Raw genomic sequence first — 23,455 nt, 5'->3', positions numbered from 1 at the left:
TGTCATTGGAGGCAAGTTTTGCGAGTTTGAAGATCATCCCATTTTGAGTTTACTGTGGAGACTTCCTGCTTGGGTTTTAAGATGTGAGGTTTTAGCAGGTTGTTACAGCTGACTTGCCCACATCCTCTGCTCTGACATCATGAACTCTAACCCCATGAAACCACATGCACAAATAAACTCTTCCATCTATTAAAAGCCTTGGTCATGTGTTCTATTACAGCAATAGAAAAAGTAACAGAAATGAGTCAGGACTTTATTTAGGAAAGGAGGAGGGCAATTCTTAGTAAGAGAGGGAGGAAGATAATTGTATTTGTTACTTTTCTATTACAAAGATAAAGCACCATGACTAAGGCAACTTACAGAAAAAAGTGTAACCTGGACCAGCAGGTTATTCTTCAGGGACAAGTTGCTAAGGCAGAGGGCTTCTTGTTTGCTGTTACTCCATATTATTAATTTGTGGTCCAACAAAACTGTGCTTGTTGTTCATCCTCCTGGCCACTGTGTATTGGTGTGGGAATGGGGTGTCAGAAGTAGTCTCAGAATGGTTAGGGACAGGTACAAAAGCTTAGCAGCCTGTGGGTTTAGAACATTTCTCCAAATATCTTCAAAAATTTCTGTGAGGCTTATCAGATTTTGTGGGTGATTCTGAATTTCATGATCCAGCTCCATGAAATGCTGATTCAGGTCAGGTGGTTGACAGGAGAACCTGCACTGGACTTTCTGATTCTCAGGAAATGAGAGACTTCAACCAGATACCAAGATGAAGGGCTCTCCTTTTCGTTTCCATGTCTCAATATTATCCCCTGTTTTTCTGTTCTACAGCAGCCTAAGGCTGTGTCTGTATACTTCTGTAACCAGAATACTCTAACAGTGACTATCTAAAAGAAGACTACACAATAAGAAATCATGTTAGTTATTTAAATTCAAAACGCTGTATTCTAAAAACCTGCAAGTGTTTGAGTAACAATGAAAATTTTGCTGCCTATTTTCTTTTTTTCTTTTTTTTAAGGTGAAGATAGATTGAAGGAAGGAGGTGTTGGGTTTTGGCTGCTTAGTCATGGCAAGCAGAAAACCATGGCTCAAGAGGTGTCATCCAGTGTGGCCTTCACCCATACACTACTACATATGTGACCTGCTTTCTGTGGATGCCACTCCAGACATAAAACTTTTATGTCTGGAGTCTCTCTCTCTCTCTGTGTATGTGTTTGTGGTGCCCATTTCAGGAAAGAGTTGACTGATGTCACAGGAGCATGCATTCATGCATTACATCAGAGTGGTCTTGAAAATTTGTTACAGACTCATCTGAGGCTTGAAGTTAGGCTTATAAACAGAGCATTCAGTTGATTCTGAGTGAAAATGTGAGGTTTTTATGTTAATGTGAAAGGACAATGCATCACCTTTCTCTTGCAAGGGTAAAGTGAGGTGATTTTAGGTTAAAGGTTGCAAGCCTGTTACTCAGGTTGATATAGTGGCTAAAATTAAAATAGGAGCCTTAGAAGTGACAGTCTATTGAATCACGTTCAACAAAAACTGAGGTTTGATTTCTGTTCCTGTACTTAATGTAACCATGCCCCGAGAAGCTAGTGAATTTGTTTCTGTATACTTGCCACAGACAACATGAAGTGATGTACACTACTTTAATACTGGAATCTTTAGTGAGAAGCAGAACCTATTTATGAGTAAATATATACTTGTCTACATATCCTGTTTTGGAGCCTGGCTGATTTTAAAGAATTTACTTCTTATGGAGACAGGTCCAAACTGGTTGAGTCTAGGTGGAAATCTGAAGACCCAGAAGGAGACTCTGGGAGGAATGAAGATCAACAGTGTGATTTTGTTTTATCTGGAGGTCAGTGTTATGTGTTCAAGGCTTTGGCTGCCTGGTTGAGGTCCACCTCCCCACCACTGGGACAGAATCTGGTTTGTCTAAAGCCTCCTTCTCATGCAGTACAGAAATAATGTTTACTTGCAGTCACTGTGTCAAGATACTGAAAATGAGGATAGCTAATACATCTTAAATTATATGATTTTATTACAATATTATTTTCTAATCTGACTATTGCTTTTCTTATTATAGGTAGTTTTATAAAATGGTTCTCTTCAAAATGTTTCTTAGAAGAATGTTATTCCTGACATATATAAAGATATCCAAGTTAGTGCAGGTGTATGTAGTCCCAGGTGCTCAAGACAGGCATTTTAGCCATGTGGACTCTGGATGTCCTTCCCCATGTTTGTATCTCCTTCTCTATTGAGGAGGAGTGTCTTCTTCAGTGTGATCCTGTTCTGCTGTGCTGTTTTAATAGTATTTCTGGCTATATTAATAGCTACATATTTAAGATTATTATTTTACTATGGTTATTAAATTAAAATTTGAAGACATTAACAGTCGATGGCTTTCTCTAGATAGGAGAGTTTTTGGCTAAGAGAGCATTCCTGTTGAAGTCTAATTAAAGAAGGACTGAGTGTGCTTTTAGCTCTTTTTCTCTTTTGGTCTGAAAACCAGTGGTGACATGTACATGCATGGGGATGTAATTGGGAGTTTTTCTCCCTCCTGCCACTTCCCATGTGACCACTCAGAGGCTAATATTACTTATAAATGCTTGGTTGATGGCTCAGGCTTATTAGCTAGCCTTATTTTTATTAATCTGTGTATCACCAAAAGGTGGTGCTCCATCTTGTTCCTTAGGTATCTCACTTGATTCCACCCTGCTTTAGGATTTCTCGCCTGGCTCTGTCCTGCCTTGCCATAGGCGAAAGCAGCTTTATTTATCAAACAGTGAGAGAAACACATATTCACAGTGTACAGAAATACATCCAAAATCATTTCCCGCTTTCTGTTTTATCAAAAAGGAAGGCCTTAACTTTAACTTCATAAAATTATATACAACAAAACAGTTATGAAGTAAGAATCAGTTACAATATTTAATCTGTATTTGACAAAATTAAAGAAAATGCTCTGTCACTTATCCTATCTTTGTGAGTCTAAAGTTTCATATCTAATTTATCTTTTGTCATAACTAAGGAAAACTGTAATTATAACTGTCTCACTTTCAACTCCATCAAAAATTCCAGAAGGATATAATATTAGGTGAGTAAACAGGAAGTGCATTGCAAGCAACTTTCAAAACTCTAGAAATGGCAGAAACATCTGGCTGCCTGGACAATCACCTAAAGTTCTTCTGTCACATTGGGGCATCCATTTTTAGCCTATAGGCCCATAGTATCTGGCAGACTTTTTAGTGAGGCAGGAAATTCGAAGGATTGTCCAATCTATATTCACAAAGATTGTGAATCGCTTTCCTCTGTGTTCTGCAGAATGTCTGGGAATCTATTCTGTGAAGTAGGAACCTGAAGGACCATCCTGCTTATTTTGGCAAAGTTTAGAAGTCATTTTTCTGTAGGTCTTGCATGTCCAGTTTATACAGCATATTGTCAAGAAGTCCAGGCAAGATCAATTTCTTGCCCAAATGGGCTAACCTTGCTACATTAAAGGCAAATTCTATATGGAGTTTTTTCAATGCCCATTATCTTTGAAGTTATCGGTGCTTCCAGGTGTAGACATGTCTCTTTTGAGAAAAGTATAAGTTTTTAAAACATTTTAAATGCTATATTCTGTAGGTCTTTGAAGTGCTTGAATATTACCTATCTAACTAAAATATATCTTTATATGCTGAGAAAATGTAACTAATTATTATAGATGACTATTAATCTGTATTTTTCATTATGCATCACATTTTAAATGAGCTATATGAACAAAAATACCTTAAACAATAGTAGAAATATACATACAGTATAACAAAATTGACTTTAAATTTGTATCACTAAACTAAAATCCATACCAATGTAAAATATTTTGGATTAACAGGTTTTTTTTTAATAAAAGTAGATTCAATAATCTGCTCCTTTTTATCATAATAGTCTAACCCCCATAATTTCTTTATCATGGGGACTTATGATTGCCAGTACAACAATCTTTACTTCCCTTCAAAGTCAATTTTTGGGTAAATATTTTTATTCATTTTAACTTCTGTAAGACAAGACTGGTTTAAGAAAATGTATTTATTGTTCTTACACTTATCATACTTAGATTCTTCTAAATTGTTGCGTCTTTGGGTTCATTCTATTCTGTTATGGAATATCACTGAATATAAGTTAAATCAAGAAAAATATAGGAGGCTCATCAAAACATTGGTTGAGGTGTATTTAATTTTAATGACTGAGTTTCAGAATTAAATTGCATCAAACATCTTTTCTCATCAGTATGCTTAATTCCTTGCTGTCCATTTCTTTACAGTTTATTTGAGATTTTAAAATTGATCAATGCTTCCCAAGTAATTTTGGAAAAATGTAATACAGGTTAGAAGACTTTACAGAAATAGATGCTATCCGAGCTTGTTTACTGGCTTATTTTTCAAAGATGTAAATAGCTTCCAAACAAAGGTCAGTACAAGTGACTAAAAGGGTCACATTTTGATCCTGTTATTGTGTGTGAAGAGTGAAGTGTGTGTAAAGCTTTGGTGGTGGAAGTTGCATTCAAGTCTGGCTGATCTCTATTGCATATGCTAGACACTGTTATCTGTGATGTCAGAAGTCTCCAGTGCCTCCGCTAAACCTGTATCATATTTCCTTCAGTTCTTTCTACTTTACTGTTTTCACTGGCAATCAGCCCAGTACTAAATGTCAGTGGTTTGAATAGAAAGTCATTTACAATTTGAATTCTTCCTATTTGAGTGAATCTAGTAAATTTTCTCATCTTCCAGTAACTTTGCATATTAAAGCATTTGACAGAATGATAGCCAGATAAGTACTTAGCTATTTAAAAGGTGCTGCAGCACATCTGGAGTTTTAACTGCCAGAGATGTAATTGGGCAGGGGATCCTGGATCAGACATGGTTTAATATTTAGGTGAGATCTTCCTTGGATCATATAGCAAAGAAAAAGAGCCATAGAAGTCAAACTTCCTGGAATGACTCATCTTGTTCGGTCAAGTTAGTCCTTTTTAGACTCATGTTTATTTCTGCTTCAACCAGGATTATGTGAAGATGGTATACTGGCTGATTTTGTGTGTCAACTTGAAACAAGCTAGAGTTATCAAAGGAAGGAGCCATTGAAGCGTTGCCTCCATGAGATTCAGCTGTGATCAATAGGGAAAGGCCTAGTCCATGGTGGGTGCTGTCATTTCTGGGCTGCTGGTCCTGGGTTTTATAGGAATTTGGGCTAAACAAGCCATAGGAAGCAAACTAGTAGACAGCACTCATCCATAGTCTTTGCAACAGCTCCTGCCTTCTACTTGAGTTCCTGTCCTGATTTCCTTCAGTGATGAATAGCAATGTGGAAGTGTAAGCCTTTTCTCCCCAACTTGCTTTGTGGTCATCTTTTTTTTTTCAGCAATAAAATCCTTAACTAAGACAATGAAGTAGTTAAACGACTATTCTTATTATGCAATCTCTCCCATTGTTTCTTTCAGTGGCTTCTGTACTCATAGAACTATCCTCCATCCCTTTTTTATGAAGTTCATTTTGGCCCGTGTGCTTTGGGTCCTTCTATCTTCATTCCTGATTTGATGCTGAAGGATTAACATCTCCCCTGCCCTTGCTAAAGCATTGGCCTCCTACTTTTACCTAAAGGGATGAGGTATTTTTTTCTTGCTGTGATGTAAAGACCTAGGTCCTACGTAGAGAGTAACAATCTAGAGCCAGAAAGACCAAGTTGGAAACTATTTTTTGCTTTATTTTTGAGACTATATCATATAAAATCCAGTCTGACTCCCAATTAGTTATATAGCCCAAGATGCCTTGACTTTCTGGTCTTCCTATTTGTACCTCCTGAGTGCTGGGATTATTGGTGTGTGCTACCACATCCAGTTTATATGGTGCTGAGGATTGAACCCATGACTTTGTACACCTTCCACAAGTCCCTGACATAAAGAAGTAGGGTAGATGAGGATTAAGGCCATTCTGATACAATAGTTGATTTTGTAACATACACATTTTCTACCAGTGGTATATATTTTTCATCATTAATTTATGTATATATCTCACTATAAATTATTCTTAGAACTTTATATAAAGCATGAATCAGAAAATAACTCAAGAGAATTCATGTCACTATAATTTGTTCCCATTTTAGACATTTATAGAAAGTGAAGGACCTGTTGAAACTTCTGCAACTGAATGTTTCACTGTTGTGCAATTAGCTGGGAAATAAGGACTCTAGAGAATGATTTCTCTGACAGATTCTACCACATAGTATGTCTTTATATTTTGCACCTTAATAGTTTAAATGATAAAAGTAAAAACATGAATTGTCCTCTTGCACATTAAAATTCCTCGGGAGGACCTCAGAGAAAAGATTTTTGTTGTTGATATACTATTCTCTAATAATGTGAATTGTTCTTACACCCAGTGTTTGTCCTGATCTCTAATCGGTAGGATATTAGTGGTTAATTTTGAAGTCTCTAACACAAAATAGAATATCAATTTTGCCATTATTCTCTGTGTCCTTGGTTTCTATGGAATGTCCAGGCATTTGTAGTATGAAGCACCACACTTAGTTTAAACAACAGGAAATCCTCATGATTGTAGATTCTAGAAATCTAACACCAGGGAAACAGTAGGGTTAGTTGTCCTGGGCCTTTTTGGGGGGAGGCTTGCAGTTGCCATCTTCTCTTAAATCTTCACCTGGTCCTTTATATATGTCACTGTTTAAATATCTTCTTTCTGTAAGATTACTAGTAAGACTGAACTAGAACTCACCATAATGCTTTCATTGTAACTTAATTCCTTCTTTAAAGACTCAAGTATAATTAGCTAGTTTCTGAGTTCCTGGTGGTAGAGTTTCAATACATGAATTTGGGGCATTGGGACCATGATTTATCTTATAAAACACCTTTATCTTTATCTGAATTGTAAAATTAGTTAATAGAAATACTTTCTGAGGTTGTTGTGAACATTTCAAAAGAGGTTGTACATAAGTTTGGTCACAATACTTTGTGTTATAGTGAGTAGGCATAAAGAGAACCACTTCTTCTACACCATAACTGAAGCTTCTCTTGATCGATGGGTTGTAACCTTTGACATTATTCATCAGATATGATGCAGTTTTGCTTTCCTTCTGGCACCATGGGAGACTTTCTCCTATTATCACAACATGTAGCTGTGTGGTACAGTAGCTGAGTCCCACACTGTTTTTTCAAAGCAAAAAACAATTATTCTAATTCTTCCTGTTTGCCTTCCTACCTTGCTGTATTACTGCCTGTTGTAGATAATGGTGGCTTTGTAGAAAGAAAGCTGAGATCAATTACCCCATAGATAAGCTTCATTAGAAGGATTACAGCATCACAGTCTATAGTGGACTGGCAAACATTCAGGTCCAGATAGGAACTTCATTATGGGGGACAGTTGTCAAAATCATGTTGATGGGATCCTAAAAGGACAGAGCCTTATTTTCTCCTAGGTTCTGAAAGACAAGAATTACAGTACAATGGGATCTTGAAAGGAAAGGTAGACCTTCAGGTCTAAAGAACAAAAGAGGATTTCTTGCTCTCACAGGATTTCAAGGGCAGGTGAAGATGTGTCTAAGTTCCATACCATTTAACCCAGCCTAGATGTAAAAGTCACAAGGCACTGATGAAGTAAAGTAATAATGCAAGCTTGTCTTTGGTCTTGGAGCATATGATCTTCAGCTGCCTGAGGAAAAAGTGAACTTTATGAGGCCTGTAAGGCCAGTGAACCTTCTCAAACCTGTCTAGAGAGAGAGCCTGTAACCTGACCCACCCTTCCTGCCTGTCTTCCATCAACCTTTGGTCTTTGTCCTTCTTTTATTTAATTTTAACTAAAATAATAATAATAATTTATAATTTAGCTAGAATGGCCTTGACTGAACTCATGATCATCCTGCATTAACTTACAAAGTTCTTCTTCTGTGATCACCAGGCATGCATGGGGTGCACAGACATGCATGAGAGCAAAACATTCTCTCATAATACATAAAATACATAAAATAATAAATAATTACATTGAAAACAAACATGAAAACAGACTGTCCTTGAGAAGCTCTAGGCAAAATGAATGGGGAAGATGGTGTGAGTTCTATGTTCAGGGTGTTTGAATGATCTGTGGTCATCACGCTGTTGTCCATACATAGGTGCTGTGGATGACTGTGAGAAGATTGTGAGCTTCCTGGTTGCTTGTCCTGCCCACTGGCATTTTCAGTGCAAGGCATGCACATCAAGAGTCATCTCTCCATAATAGGGTCTGGACACAGTGGATCTTTCGCACTGTTGAGGAAGTGACTACCAAATCACAGTGGAAGATCACCAAGTATAAGAAATTACCAAGTTCTGCTGTTGATTGTTCCATAACGCACTGTGTATGAAAGAATATAGCTTTTTTGTTTTTTGAATACTGTCTATCCATAGCATTTTTAAGTCTGATAAAAACTGATAATTCTTTTATGCTGGTGTTGTGGTAAGTTATTTCAGACTGAAGGAATTATCTATTTTTCAAATCTCTGGTGTATCTTTTAGGTGTATACGTATATATTATTTCATTAAAAAAAAATCCCTGCTACTTTCATCTTCTTTCACAGCCCATAGATCATGTAAAATTACAACACACCTTGCTGTATAGTGCAATAAGAAGGAAGGATAGATTGCATTGTCCTGGATGACCCATGTCAAAGAACACCAGCACACAGTCCATGTTTTGAGAAAAATTTTGGTGCTGGTAGAAAGCTGAGTGATTATTAAATCCACACAGAGTATATGTCTTTGTTAGAGTTACAATTGCTGTGATGAAATATCATGACCAAAGGCAACTCAGGGAAGAAAGGGTTTATTTCCCTAACAGTTCCGTATAATAATTTATCATCAAAAGCAGTGAGGACAGGAACTCAAGCAGTGCTGAAATGTGGAGGAAGGAGCTGATGCAGAGGTTATGGAGAGGTGCTGCTTACTGGCTTGCTCTCTATTACTTGCTCAGTCTGCTTTCTTACAGAACCCAGGCCCACCTGAAAGTTGACAAAATCTCCCAGGCTAACTCCTCAATGGGCTTGGCCCTCCCATATAAATCACTAAAAAAGGGCTTTGCAGGTTTTCCTACAGTCTGAACTTACCCAATCATTTTCTCAGTTGAGGGCTTTTGCTCTTTAGTGACTCTAGCTGGTATCAACTTGATATAAAACTAACCAGCACAGTATGTGTTTCTATAAAGATATAAAGGGGGATTTATTTGAAAGCTTCACTCATTTCCACTTAGACCATTAGCTGATGCTTTCTGAGGCTGGAATGCCACTAACTATCCAAACATCTCTTCTCTTAGGTAATGAAATAGATGATAACTCTAGACCATAGATTTCTTTGGACTGGAGGCTGAGTGTCAAACAAACAAACAAACATGCAAGTATTATTTGAGGGTTGGAACTTGGGGCCTCATTGCTGACTTGAGAATTAAAGAAGAGATGAAAGTTGAGTTTGGCCTGCGGTTATAAGAGTGTGCTTATGGAGCTTCTGGATTTGTGAACACATAAAATTGTAGGCAGCATGAGTGGCATGGACAAGATGAAGATTCTGTGGCTCCTTTATACACTTCCTGTTTTGCTATTCTTTATAATAAGTTCTTAAAAGAAGGTAAAATATTTTCCTGAGTTCAATGAGCCATTTTAAGCCTGAGAGTGGGTCAAGGGAACTGCTGATTGGTAGTTGATTAGTTAGAGATAGGCATCACTTGGTTGGCTAACTGGTGTCTGAAGTGGTGTCTGAAGCAACATTGTAGTTTAGAGCCCTCAGACTGAGAGCTTGTGCCAACTTTTAGTACTTATTAATTGAATATAAAAAATGAACATTTAAATGGTGTTTGGAAAACAGAAAATTGTTTGGTATGAGAAAACTCCAAACTTTTAGTGTTTGAAGAACTAGGAGAAGAAAATGTGTAAATGTATCCACCAATGTGAGTTTGCCTGAAGTTTTGACAGACCACAAAATTATAAGTATTTCTACTCTTCTCAGTTGAAAGATGAACACACGTCTTGGTAGTGATTGGAGAAACACAGAATTTGGTAATTAATTTACTTTTCTATAAAGTTCTTTACTATTCAGGTTTTAGCTAGTAAAATGAAAAATCCTTCAATATAAGTCCCTTTCCTTGCTCTTGCACTGGCTTTCCCGATTGTCATCTTCTGACATGGAGAACACAACAGGCTCTTTGCCTTCTCTGTTATCTTTATTCCAGATCAATCCATAGTTTTAAAAATCCTTCTTGTTTTACTTTTAAACTAATACCATTTAATTTTAATATTTTTGCAGAAAAGAACAAGTTAGTACCTTGTACCAGAATATTAATCTTGTGGAGCCAAGACTAATTCAGCCATATGAACATGTGATAAGAAACTTTCTTCGAGAGATCAAACTCCAGAGCACAGAAATGGAAAACTTGGCTATTGCAGTGAAGAGGTATCAATCTGTTTCCTTTCTGAGGACACAGAGGGTCCTTGTACTTGTTCTGTGACGGGGTGGGGGCATAGCAACTGAATAGCAAAAGCATGCTATGATACAAGTGGACTTCCTGAACTTTTGTAGTCCAGAACCTTCTAGAATATTCCACCCAGGGTAAGTTATGTCAGGTAGTAATTGCAGGGTCAAAAAGCAATCTGTTGGTTGGTCATTGCCATCCTATGTTGTCAACTGCTCAAAACTGATGATTTTGTTCAGAAAAAATCTAGAACATGTCTTCTCCTCAGCCATTTTACCAAAATAGGAAACTTCTAGAGAGGCAGGCAGACTCTGAAGCCAAGCCAGAAAAAGACCTTGACAGCAGACTTTCTATTCTTTTCAAGTCTCAGTCCTGTGTCTTCAAAAGATTGATGAAGATGTGCTCTTTGGAGTCATGAGTTCCAGTACATGACATCTTAGAACACAATACTTTTTCTAACAGATACTTTTATCTCTAGAACTGTAGGAGACTGATTAGAAACAGTTGCTGAAATCAATCCTTCTGCCTTTAACTTTAGCCTTTGTGATCTGACGTTTATGTAATAGAATTTAAAATTATGGCTAATGATCTGTTATCCATTTTCTAGATTTGTCAGTCAGTTGTGACAATAAGAAGTGCACATTTGCTGAAGTCACATTTGCTGTCTTTAGCTATTGTTTGTCTCAGGCTAATATTTATTCTATTTCAGTTGTTTAATGTCATTTATACCCAAATAGTCATGCAGACAACCTTAGTTTGTCATATAGGAGGGTTGGGAAATATCATGTAGAGTATTAACCTCTTCTGTATAATGTCAAGCCTAAAGTTGATGAGCTTTGAGTTTCTCTTCACATTTTTCAATCCAAGAATACAATGTTTTCTTTTGAATTTCAGAGCCCAAGACAAGGCAGCCATTCAGCTGAGTGAGTTGGAAGAGGAAATGGATCAGAGGATTCATGCAGTGGAAAATGAGACCCGGAAAGATGTGAGTTTTTGGATTGACCTTTCATTCATTTGGCAGATCTTCAGGGAGCACCTTTTATTGTGGAGCTCTGTTTGGTGTCAAAACTTGGGGACAGTAGACTTTACTACTTTGTATTCTATATCAAAATATCAAATTTTTAGATTTGGGGCACATAAATGATTTTTGTAACGAGAAGTGTTTTATAATCAAAAGTTAAAGAGATAGAGAGATTGTAATCAAGTAAGCTGAGGACATAGCTATCCAGTACTGGTATGTATAGCATAAGACTCATGTGAGTGGGAGAGTTGGTAGCATGCATAGGAGGTCAGAGGCCTCTTGGAAATGCATGACGTGGATTGGAGGACTGGAGTCAGGCTTGATGAGAAGATGGCTGAATATCTACCTGTATATTATTCTCACTACCCAACTTTAAATCTCTATTGCAGTTAATTTAAAATCCTGTCTCCTAGCTGTGGTGTTTTGTGATGAAATCTTATTATCATTGGTATTCTTAAGTCAAAATTGTGTATCTTTAGTCATTTCTTCAGGGGAGTTTTGTTTTTCAATATAAAATATATTTGAGCTGTTGATATTTGCTGAAAGCAGAAAATATATGTATTTTCTTTGAGTGGGTAATATTAGAATATAAAATTCTATTTTGGAGCTGAGAGGCAATAAAAGTGCAGGCCCCAGTGCTGGCATCAAGCAGATATAAGGCTATGTCCTGATTTGGTTCTTACCAAGGCCAGGTGGCACTCATAAAGTAATCTCTCCTGTGACTCTTTGCCCTGCCACCTGCCAGCCTCAAGGAGGATTAATCATGATGACGTATGTAAAGTACAGAGAAGTGTTGCCTTTGGTAGGTACTACCATGGCTGTTATTATCTTTTTCTGTGCCTTCTTTGTTTCCTTTCAGATAATTTATCTTACTTGTCTTTATCACACACATAGTTCCATTTGGGCATCTATGTTATCTTATCTCTTTAAAAATATTTTTATTAATTCTTAGAGAATTTCATACAATTGCTTTTGATTATATGCACTACTCCTCAGCTCCTCCCAGATCTGCTGGCCACCCACACAGCTACATGATATTACCCTGTTTTCTTTGAATCCTATGTTTGTCCAGTTTATGCTACCCAAATTCTTGCTGGGCCAATTGTTATTGTACCTCACAGGGTTCACATCTGGGTGAGGTGATGATTACTTTTTGGCTCTGGTAGTATTCATAGAACCTTCCATACTGTGAAAGAGAACTTATAGAGCTGAAGTTTCTGGGTCAGTACTTATTTGATTTGTCTGTGTTTCATAGCTCAAATATGCACTGTCTTTAGCAGCAAGGTCTTATCATCAAATTTTGGGGTGTAACCAAGAGCAGTGGTAATAATATGTAATGTTCGTGGGGTCTATTGGTCTCCACTGACCAGAAACTCAAAAGAGGCAATCCATTCTTGACACTGGGGTTTTTATTTACTAGTGCGTGCTGGCTTATAGGAGTATTGTCATTTTGTTACCCTTTATAGGGTAACTCCATTTAAACTTTTAAAAGATGAAATATATGTATGGAAGATTCTACAGTAGCAGGCTCGTCTGTCCTGTCTCTTAATAACAAGTGTAAGAACCCTATGGATGTCATATTTAACTGATAGCCGGTTCAGGGTACATGGCCCAGGGTTGGTGCAAATGATTTTTTCCTTTTTATGGCACAATCCTCCTGTGTTTAGAAACAACAAATCCATTTTTAACTTTCCTTTAAAACCTTCTACCACTCTCTAATCTGTTCTTCCATTCATTGATCAGGTAGTTCTCATATGCACATGCTACACTATAACCAACTCTCATTGCTTCCAGTGCTGACCAGATCCATTGTGGGCTGACCACTGTGTATTAGATAAACAATTAAAGGTCTCAAGATCTCATTCCTGAGGACTCTAATTCTCTTCTTCGTCATTTCATTATTCCTTAGCAGTTTTTTTGCCTCCCTTTCATCTTGATATACTTATATTGTCCTTGTTGCAGTATTGTTTAGATCATGATGGTGTTGAGATATCAATAGATGTAGCTTGCCTGTCTTTCTAGGATATACACTTTCTCAGCAGATTTACTAGTCTTCTGGTTTTACAATATTTCTTCCCTTTCTCATGATGATCCCTGAGCTGTACATTCATGAGTTGTGTTTTATGAGTATCCATTGTGACCAGGCACTCCACAATCAGTTGTGGCTTTTGTTACTGGTCTTCAGCTTCCAAGAGATGCTTCTTTGATGTGTGTGTATAGGTTTGGGATGTAGGGGGGAAGCAGTAGCTACACTTACTTATTTTTGGCTGTGAGGATGAGTATTTAGAATACAGTTACTAATTATTCTGGTTTAGTAAAGTGGTAGGAATAGGTTCTCCTCTAAGGCCCATGACCTCACTAGTCTTGGGTAGTATGAGAAGTGTTCAGTGCAAAACATAATTTTCCTACTGTTGAGAAGCCCTTACATACAATTAGACAACTATTGGTTATCACCAATATGTGTGAGCCACTCTTAGAGACTTCATACCACACTGGTCATTGTTGTGGTATGGTAAGCATTCAACTGAGTAGGGCTTTTTGTTACTTCTCCCACTTGTCAGCTTTTATAGTTTTTTCTGGTCCTATGAAAGCTGATTTTTTGGTTAGTGCTCTGTGGAAAGTGTATGACATCTTCAGCAATAGGGACTTATATAAAATTCTGGGAGGCAACCAAGGGCAATACAATAATCAATGTTGTTTTTGAAGTCTCTTGGACTCCTTTGACTTAAAAGAGGGTTTTTCATTTCTGCTATTGGGGATTTTATTAACCTATGGCTCTCGAGGGAGTGCATTGTCAGCCCAAGTGACATATTGAAGATTTACGTGATATATATGTGTGTGTGTGTGTGTGTATACATTTATGATATATGTACTTTTGATAAGGAATATTGATAAATAAAAAATGTTTCCTTATGGTTTTCCTTCAAAAGATGTAGTATCATTTTGCCCCCATTCCATACTGTATTGACTTCCTTTCTCTTCTTCAAATAAACTTTCTACCACTTTTTTTCTATTTTCTCATTTGAGTCACTTGTAGACTACTATTCCCCTCTCTAGTATCAACTCCTGCTCTCTTGGTACATTTTTACTTTCCTAGATTTTGTGATTATTTCAGATTAAATACTCACACCTGAAGATTTGGATCTCAGAACCACAGATGAGGGAGCATTCACATTTCTCAGTTTGTGTCTGGGCTACCTCTCTCAATTTAATCTTCTCTACTTCCAACCATGTACCTGCACATTTCATGATTTCATTTTATATTAAAGTTGATTAGTATTCCATCATGTATATGAAACACATATTCACTATTTATTCCTCAACTGAAGGACATTTAGGTTGTTTCCTTTTCCTACCTATTGCAAATAGAGCATCAATGCACATGGCTAAGTATGTATCTGTGGGGTCAAGTACGTTGCCAAGAAAGGGTATTGGTTTTGTGGTTGAATTATTTTAGCTTTTTGTTAATGTTCTATACTCATTTCCATAGAGGCTACCCCAGTTTACAATCCCAACAACAATGAAGGAGGGCTTCATTGTCCTTACAACCTCTCCAGCATTTGTTGGTTGTTGTGTTTATCTTAGTCATTATAACTGGGGTCTAATAAAATCTTGGAAGTTGTTCTAAACCACATTTTACTGATTTTTAATGATATTGAACATTTTAAAAATACTTTCTTAAGTATTATCCTATATACTGTTTTTCAGTTTTTGAATGTGTCTTCTTTTGACTTTGTTTTTTGAGTCTATACCAATATCCTGGTTGTCTGAAGTAACCAAGGGGCCCTCATTGTTTACTGACCTGATTTTTAGTTGCATTCTGGACAAGTGAACCACTTGACTTTGACTTCTTTAGGACATGCATATTGGTTCAGTAGTCCTTTCCTCTTAACTTTGGTATTCAATTCACTAATTCCAGTGCAAAGATGTTTACAAACTTTTATTTAGTTTATTTTTTTGTGTGTAAATGTCTTGCTTGCATGTATTTCTATGCAGTGTACTCATGGTGGTCAGAGGAGAGCATGAAATCCCCTGGAACTGGAGGTACAAATGGTTGTAAGCTCTTGTGTGGATAGTAGGAACCAAACTCAGGTCCTCTACAAAAGCAGCCAGTGCTCTTAATTGCTGAGCCATCTCTCCAGCCCCAATACCTGGATTATCTATGTTGACTATATAACAGTTAGCAGGAGAGTTCCAAATTAATGCTAGCAACCAAATATCTACTGAATTTGAATTGGCTATATTCTAATGCTCAGCAGTAGACAAGAATGTGTACGGAAATGACAATTTGTTATAATTAACAGGATTTATTGAGTATGCCAGGGCTGACCTTAAAGGAATATCTTCAGCTAAATGGTTTTAGAGAATAGACTTGTACTTAATGACATTAACAGAGAAGGAGATGTTTGTGTAATACTTTGTGGAAGAGGTTATGCCTTGATTAGCAACAGTACCGCTTCTGGTAAGACAATCACCCAACACCCTTCAAAGATTAACCTCTCTTGCCAATGAATTAATAACACCAACAAAAATAATTAAAAGAATATAAAAAGAGGACCAATAAGAGTAAAAGAGAAAAAAAAGAGGAACTTGAAAGAAATAAATTGTTTAGTTCATTTTAAGTATGGGGTACACGTAGAGTTAAACAGAGTTTTGATTAGTGGGAAGACATGAGTCCTCTTACCCCTAGCTGTCCAGTTGCATTTGTTCATAACACAACTCTAAGAGTTGTGAAGTTACACATAGTCTTATAAGTGACTGAGTCTAAGATCATAAAAGGACAGTTTCAAGCTCCAAATTCTTCATCAGGAAAGGCTTTGTGCCTTAAACTAATTAAGATTGTGAATTTGGTAAAAAGGCAAGTCATGGCCTATGTGAGATGAGCACATGAATTTCTCATCATCTGGGGACTTTAAAAAATCACTATACTTATTTGGTGAGCCAAATCATCACAGCAGCTATTTTGTCTTTTCTCTATGTTATTTCTCTCTCTTCAAAATTGTATATTATTGAAAACTGCTTTTTTTGTCATTAGAGTCTTGAATTTGTTATTTTATTCCCAACAAGTTGTAATCTAGCCTGACCTGTTGGCCAAAGACCATAAACTTGTCTTGCAGCTTCAAGGGCAAGGAGTGCAAGGTCAGCTTTGTCTTGCAAGAACACTCTGAGTGGGAAAATGTGAATGACAAGGTTACATTTCTTCTGTTCGTGCAGGTGCTTACCTGTCAGTTCTTTGTCATAAGGGACAGAAGCAAGGGGACTCAGAGTGCTTTAGAGAGCAGAGAAAGGCCGCTAATGGATCTGTAGTGTAAAAGTCCTGTTCCAAAGGGGGAGGTTGTTGTTGTCTTTTGTAGATCCCTTATATCTTACTCAACTTTTTCATAGACTATGTTTTCCAGCATGTAGCCAACAGTTTAGAAAGTTTCTAGTCTTTTACCATCACCTTCTTTCATAATTTAATCTGAGACTCTCTTCCTCTAGCTCATTCCTTCTTCTATCTCAGAAGAGATGTCTTGCATAGCAGTTCCTGCGCCCTCTGGTGTGCCTTTTTGTCACTGTCTTCTACAGAGAATTTAATGGAAAAACATCAAGAGTGTGCAACATACAGTCATGTGCTGAGTAATGGTGTCTCCACTTCATGTATTACAATGGTCCCATCATTAATACCTGGGAATATTGTAGCCACCTTACCTGGTTAAGTGCATTTCATCATGTTGACTCAAGGACAAAATCACCTAATAACATTTCTCAGAGTGTACCCCTATTAAGGAAACCTCCCAGCCTATCACAATGACTCTACACTCTGCATAGACATTTATAATGATGATTCAAATTCAGGTAAAATGAAAATGATAGGACAACTGGTTACTGGCTGTGCCTTCCTGAGTCCTGAGCCATCATAGGATGTACGTGTTCACTAAATCCTATAGTTGTGTTATATCTTCTGACAGAAATGGTTGACTCACTTCTATGTTGTGGTATTATCGCAGTTTTATAGTCTTAGGGACTGCACTTCAGGATGATGTACAACTTTTGACATTCCGCAGTTCTTCCATTTCTGAAGGTTTCAAATCCAACACTCCTGCACACCTAAAATGTCCTGGTGTCCGTCTAGTGTCATCCTTACAATTTCAGAACATTTTTGTCAGCTTAGCTCAATATGAAATGCTTCATATCTATTGATGATTTGAAGAGTGTTTAAGAGACAGAAATTACCTAAATGATATCTTTCATTTCTCCCATAGGAAAAACGCAAAGCAGAGGAAGCCCTCAGTGATCTCAGACGTCAGTATGAAACAGAAGTAGGAGACCTACAGGTTACCATAAAAAAGTTAAAAAAGGTATGTATATGGCATAGAGACATTCTAGAAACATCTTTAACTATGTCTAAGACATTGAAAATGAAAAACATTTAGAGTTGAAGCAGAAGAAATAGTGACTTTGCTGAGTCAGTTCAACTCCTTGAGAGACTCTTATTTTAAAGGCTCCCTAGTTCATCCAGTTATTGGGCCATTTGACTTATAACATGGAATAATAAAATGTCTTGTCCTTGAATAGTTCGTCAAACACATTTCTTTCATTTTCATTTACCAAGTGCTTTGAGTGAATTCCCTGTATCAAGAGGAGAGTGTTTTCCTAATTGAAACAGCATCTGTCTATGTCAGGTGTCCCTGTGTTCTTGTTCTTAGATTACTTCAAGGTGCATAGCAGACACTTAGTAAATATTAAGTGAAATAAAAATTGTTTTCTTAAGTAGAAAGTTCCTGGTCTAGCAATAACCTGATCATTGTAAAGTAAGAAAAAAAAAACTGTGGAAACATGAGCAAAAGTGTATTACCTTTCTTGGTTCTAATGAACAGGTTCTTTGTACTCTGAGATTTGCTTGTACATGTTAATCAGTGATTCTGGAGTGCTGCAGTGGAACATGGGAGTTTTGTAAACCTTACCGGCTTCTGCGGTGCAGATACTTGTAGTGTTGTGGACATCATGCTATCAAATTCACATATCCATGTACAGAAATAAACACCGGCCTGTCATTATAAGATGGTTCTATGTCAGAATTAAGCTCACATCTTACATGGTTGTTTGCATAGTAGTAGAAATAACTTAAGTAAACAGATGTGAAAATTAAATATTCCAGTAGTATTAGAGGGCCATTAAGGGAAAGTCATTTCCTGCTGGTCAAGAGCACACAATCTATTTAATCTGTGTAGAAACCTAACATTCAAGGCTACCCAAAACAAAAGAGTTAAACCAATTAGGCCAGGTATTCTCCTGATTTAAGGGATCACATTTAAGAAAAGTAGATTGACCCAAAGCCATGATAAAGAGATGGGAGGAATAATTAGCCATTTAGTAAGATTCTGGAGTTATCCTTCCCAGAAACTCTGTGTCCTGTGCAGTTGCTTACTCAGTGATATCCATGCTTCCTTTTTTCTGTCAGCTTTTTTTAATTACTCAGAAAAATGTAACTTTTTTTCATTTCTGTTCTAGGTATGCTTTTCCCAATGTAGTCTCAATTCCTCCCCAGCACTTTTTCCCCATGTGACACTTTTTTTCATTGTGGCTGACCTCCATTGCTGAATATGCCAGTATAAACTTAAAGGGCATGCCTTCTTTTTCCAACATCTTTCTCCCATGGACAGCTACAAAGATTAGAGATTACATGGCTAAGCTTTTTCTTTTAAATTTTAGTAAATTTGTCCTTTTGTTTTCTGTTGAGTCTTTCATTAAATTTATTTGTTATTGAGACTAAGACTCTCAAGAAGGGAGCCCAACTTCCCTAATAACATGTGGCATCCAAGGTGAGACTGCCCATAACATAACTAGCAGTTCAGTAAAGTTATGTTACAGTTAAGCTTGTCATTGTCACCCACGATCATCTCAATCTCTGAAGTGACTGAGAATCATCTAGGAGTCTTCTATAATGCCACAAAATCATTATGATCTTATATGTATTTTAAAATAATAACTAGACTATCATACTATGAATAGATTACCGAAAGATGAATCCACTGAGTCTTTTAATCATTGTTTTTATTTATTTCTGTAAGTTCCCAGGTCTTTACATTGCAAGGATGGATGCCAAAAATATGACCTGATATAACATATGATGAGGTTTTAACAGTGAGAGATCGTAAGGGAGAATGATGAGGCCTTAGTCCTCATTGAAATTATATCAATTTTTCCTTATAGCATGTAGATGTATTTTCCTAATTTTTTCAATCCTTGTTTTCTCATTTAAAACATGGTTTTAACCATGTCTAACCATAGTAATTGCTATTTTATTGGCTATAATTTACTAATATCATTCCCATAATTTGAAAATGCAAAATATGAACTCATTTTTGATGACCATATTAAATGAGGACGAAGTTTGAGGGAGGGCAAATGACCTACTCAAAATTCTAGAGCTGGTAACCAATGGAGTCTTTCTTTCTTGCCTGTTTTAGACTTCTTGCCCATCTGATATGTTTGCTGTATAAAACAGTAAAAATATTTATAGGCAAGAATATTAAAGGCTCTAAAAATTTAAAAATATACTTTAAAGATTATTGTGATACCATTATTTTTGACAACAGATTCAGAAAGCCTTAGGTATTTTTCCTTCATATTTTTTTCTGTAAAGTCATAATGCATCTCTCTTTTTTTAGGCCTATCATGATAACCAATTTTAAGTTCAAGTTATATTACATAAGTATAATAACAAAAAAAACAATACAAAGGTGGCATATTGAAGAACACACAAATCAATGGACCTAAACATAGATCCACAAAACTACAACCACCCGACTCTCATAAAGGTGCTATTATTGGAGAATCAACAACCTTTCTTAGCAAGTGGTGCTAAGTAAACTGGATATCCACCTGTAGAAGGCTGGAAACATATCTGCCTTCTGCCCTATAGGAGAATCAGCTCAAAAGGGCATATGAAAAGAAAGCAATCAAGCGGAAGCCAATGCCTGAAAAAGCAGACAGTTAATACGCATCTGTCAGTCACAGTCACATGAGGTCCTGTCTCACGATAGCTTCTGGCAAGATGGAGAATCCTCATAGTTAAAGCACATGAGCATGATGAAATCTGGGAAACATTTTGGCTAGTGCAGAATCCCTCTGTTTAAGGACACCTGCAAACAAACCCTCACAGACCTGGGATGTTACTTCTTTGTGGTCTTTATTTTCATTATTTTTGTTTTTATTTGCAGTACTAGAGTTTGAACATAAGGTCTTGCACATGCTAAGAAAATTTGATCCTTTTTTGACATTTCTTTTTGAGACATAGTCTTGATCTATTTCTCAGGTTGGCCTTGAATTTATTGTGTAACCCTAGACTTACGATTTTCCTTTCTCTTCCTTCTAGATTCAATTGTATACCACCACAACTGACTCATAGGAAAGTTATTTTGTTTTAGATATTTTTAACCTCTTATATAAGTGTATTAGCCAGCAAGCAGACCTCATGCATGCACATGTATTCTTTCTGTGCCTGTTTATCTTTACATCAAGTTTATGTCCTTAGATATTAGTGATTTCAATCATATTTGTAAACATTTCTTCAGTTCACTATTAATAAAACACGAGTGTGACGTTAATATTCCTCTTATTATTTTTATTTCTAGCTGATTATGGTAGTGAACACCTTTGTTTCTAGCAATCATCTGTATTTCTAGAAATTGGGAGTTAGGATTGTCAAGAGTTCAAAGCTAGCCTCAGCAACTAATCAAAATTGAGGTCATCCTGTGTAATATGAAACTATCTCAAAACACAATAAGATAATTCATAAACTCTGAAGGTAAGACTATTACAAAGTGAAACAGAAAGCCTTAAGCATGCAGGATGAAAGAGAATGCCCACATTCTTTTAGTGAAGAAGGAAAGCAAGGATTGGGTGTTTTCCTATGGAGTTGTTTCAAAACTGACTTTTACATTTTAGAAGTGTTTTAAAGAAAACATTTTACATTTAAAAGTGTTTTTAAAAAATGCATTTATTTTTTAAAGTAATTGTTTGCATTATTTACAACAAATATTTAAATGTTATAGATGTTGTATCATTTATTGATCTGTAGTCATAAGATGTTAAAGATTGAAGACTGCTATAATTCCCACATTCATATTCAGGAATATCTCTAATCTTCACCAAAATTTTTCTAAATGACTTTTCAAAAATACCTAAGTTTTGTTTGCTCTTTCAGCTTGAAGAACAATCGAGACACATAAGTCAAAAGCAAGATGTGACAGCATTAAAGAAACAAATTTATGATTTAACAATGGTAAGAATTATTCTTCACTGAATGAAATTTATTTCCTCTTAGATACTTAGTTACTTTTCTGAAAGATAAAGAACCATGACCAAAATCTACTTCAAGAGGAAAGTGTATTCTATCTTATAGGTTTATTTCACAACTGTTCTGTATAATAGCTTATCAAAAGCATTGAGGGTAGGAACTCAAGCAGGCCAGACACCTGGAGGTAGAATCTGATGTAGAGGTCAAAGGGGAGTACTGCTTACTGGATTGCTTCCTCTGTGTATCTCAGCTTGATTTTTTCTTTTTTCTTTCTTTCTTTTTCCATATATATATATGCTGTTTTATACCAATTAAGAAAATGTCTGACAGGCTTGCCTAGAGCCAAATCCATTAACTCTGGCTTGTGACAAGCTTTTGTAAAACTAGGCAGTACAAAAATAATCAACCATCTTTGTGATGTCATGACTACTGTAAAATTCTTTATTTTTCTTGAAAATATTAATTTTGGAGGTCATGAAATGACACATCTTACTGGATTGTTTTAATCTTTCTGTACACACGCAAATATGTATATCTGATTTTTTGCTTCATTATAACTAATATTTTCTTGAATAAATGAACCTTGAATGTCATTAGACTCAGTGCTTCTTGTTTCTGGGGAAAATGAAGCAGTATATAACATAAGTCTCACATTCTTTCCCTGTTCCTCAAACCTTCTTGTTCAAAGAATCAATTATTGATTCAACTATTGTATATTATTTAAGTTTAAAAAATTTAAATTCTTAACATCATTCCTATCTTTATGTGTGGCATTTGTTGCCAAACTATGATAGACAAGAGTTGGTCACTATGCCTTTGTTATGTTATTGGAGACAGACAGACAGATGGGCAGACAGACACAGACATGTATATACACACTTCCTTGAAAGTTTGTCTATGTGACACAGAGATTCAGATGTCTCAACCTCCTCAGGGTTGGGATTAAAGACAATTGCTACCATCACCTGTGCATTTTAATTTATTTCCCTGCACCCCTTCTTTAAACTACATATTTATTTTCACTTTATGTATATGGGTGTTTTGTTTGGATGTACCAGGCTCTGTACCATATATATCCCTGTTATCCAAAAAGGGCAAAAGAGGGTATTGGATCCCCTGGAACTGGAGCTACTGATGGCTATAAGTAATTATGTGGGTTATGGGACTAGAACCCAGATTCCCTGGAAGAGCAACAAGTATCCTTTATTCCTGAACCACCCTTCCAGTCACCTAGCTTCACTTCTCATTCTGCCTGCTGGTGTGCTCAGAAAGAGTATCCTTTATTCCTGAACCACCTTTCCAGCCCTCTAGCTTCTCTTCTCATTCTGCTTTAAGGTGTGTGACTGGGCCACTTGGCCTTTTTGCTTTCTACTGCAGGATCTCCTAGGCATTTGTTTTAGAATGTTGCCTTGCTGCATTTTATTAGCATAATTAAATATGGAGGCAGGCTAACTTTTATAAAGGGCTTTATTTATCTCACAGTTGTAAGGTTGTAAGGATTCAAGAGCATGGGGCAGTGTCAACTTAGCTTTACTGTGGACTTCTTGGTAGATTGCTGGAGTATGAGCCAGAAGAGTAAACAGCAAACAGCAACTGACTTTGAAAGATCACTTCCAAGGACAGCACTCTAATTGACCTAAGGGACACCTACTTGACTTCTTCTTAAAAGGTTTCATGCCA

The 23,455-nt window shown here is 36.5% G+C and overlaps 1 protein-coding gene across 1 annotated transcript in view; it reads left to right on the top strand.

Moving 5' to 3' along the window:
• Positions 1–23,455, top strand: part of Rasef (RAS and EF-hand domain containing) — a 56,572-nt gene that overhangs the window by 4,973 nt on the left and 28,144 nt on the right. Inside the window, exons 2-5 of the mRNA XM_075945990.1 lie at positions 10,304–10,450; positions 11,364–11,454; positions 17,736–17,831; positions 21,683–21,760. Of these exons, the coding sequence (XP_075802105.1) occupies positions 10,304–10,450; positions 11,364–11,454; positions 17,736–17,831; positions 21,683–21,760 (412 nt within the window). The remainder of the gene's footprint in view (positions 1–10,303; positions 10,451–11,363; positions 11,455–17,735; positions 17,832–21,682; positions 21,761–23,455) is intronic.

This window comes from Microtus pennsylvanicus, chromosome 13 (genome assembly GCF_037038515.1).
Source record: "Microtus pennsylvanicus isolate mMicPen1 chromosome 13, mMicPen1.hap1, whole genome shotgun sequence".
Lineage (NCBI taxonomy): Eukaryota > Metazoa > Chordata > Mammalia > Rodentia > Cricetidae > Microtus > Microtus pennsylvanicus.
Note: the sequence above shows the minus strand (reverse complement) of the source record. Positions and strands in the feature narration are given on the sequence as shown.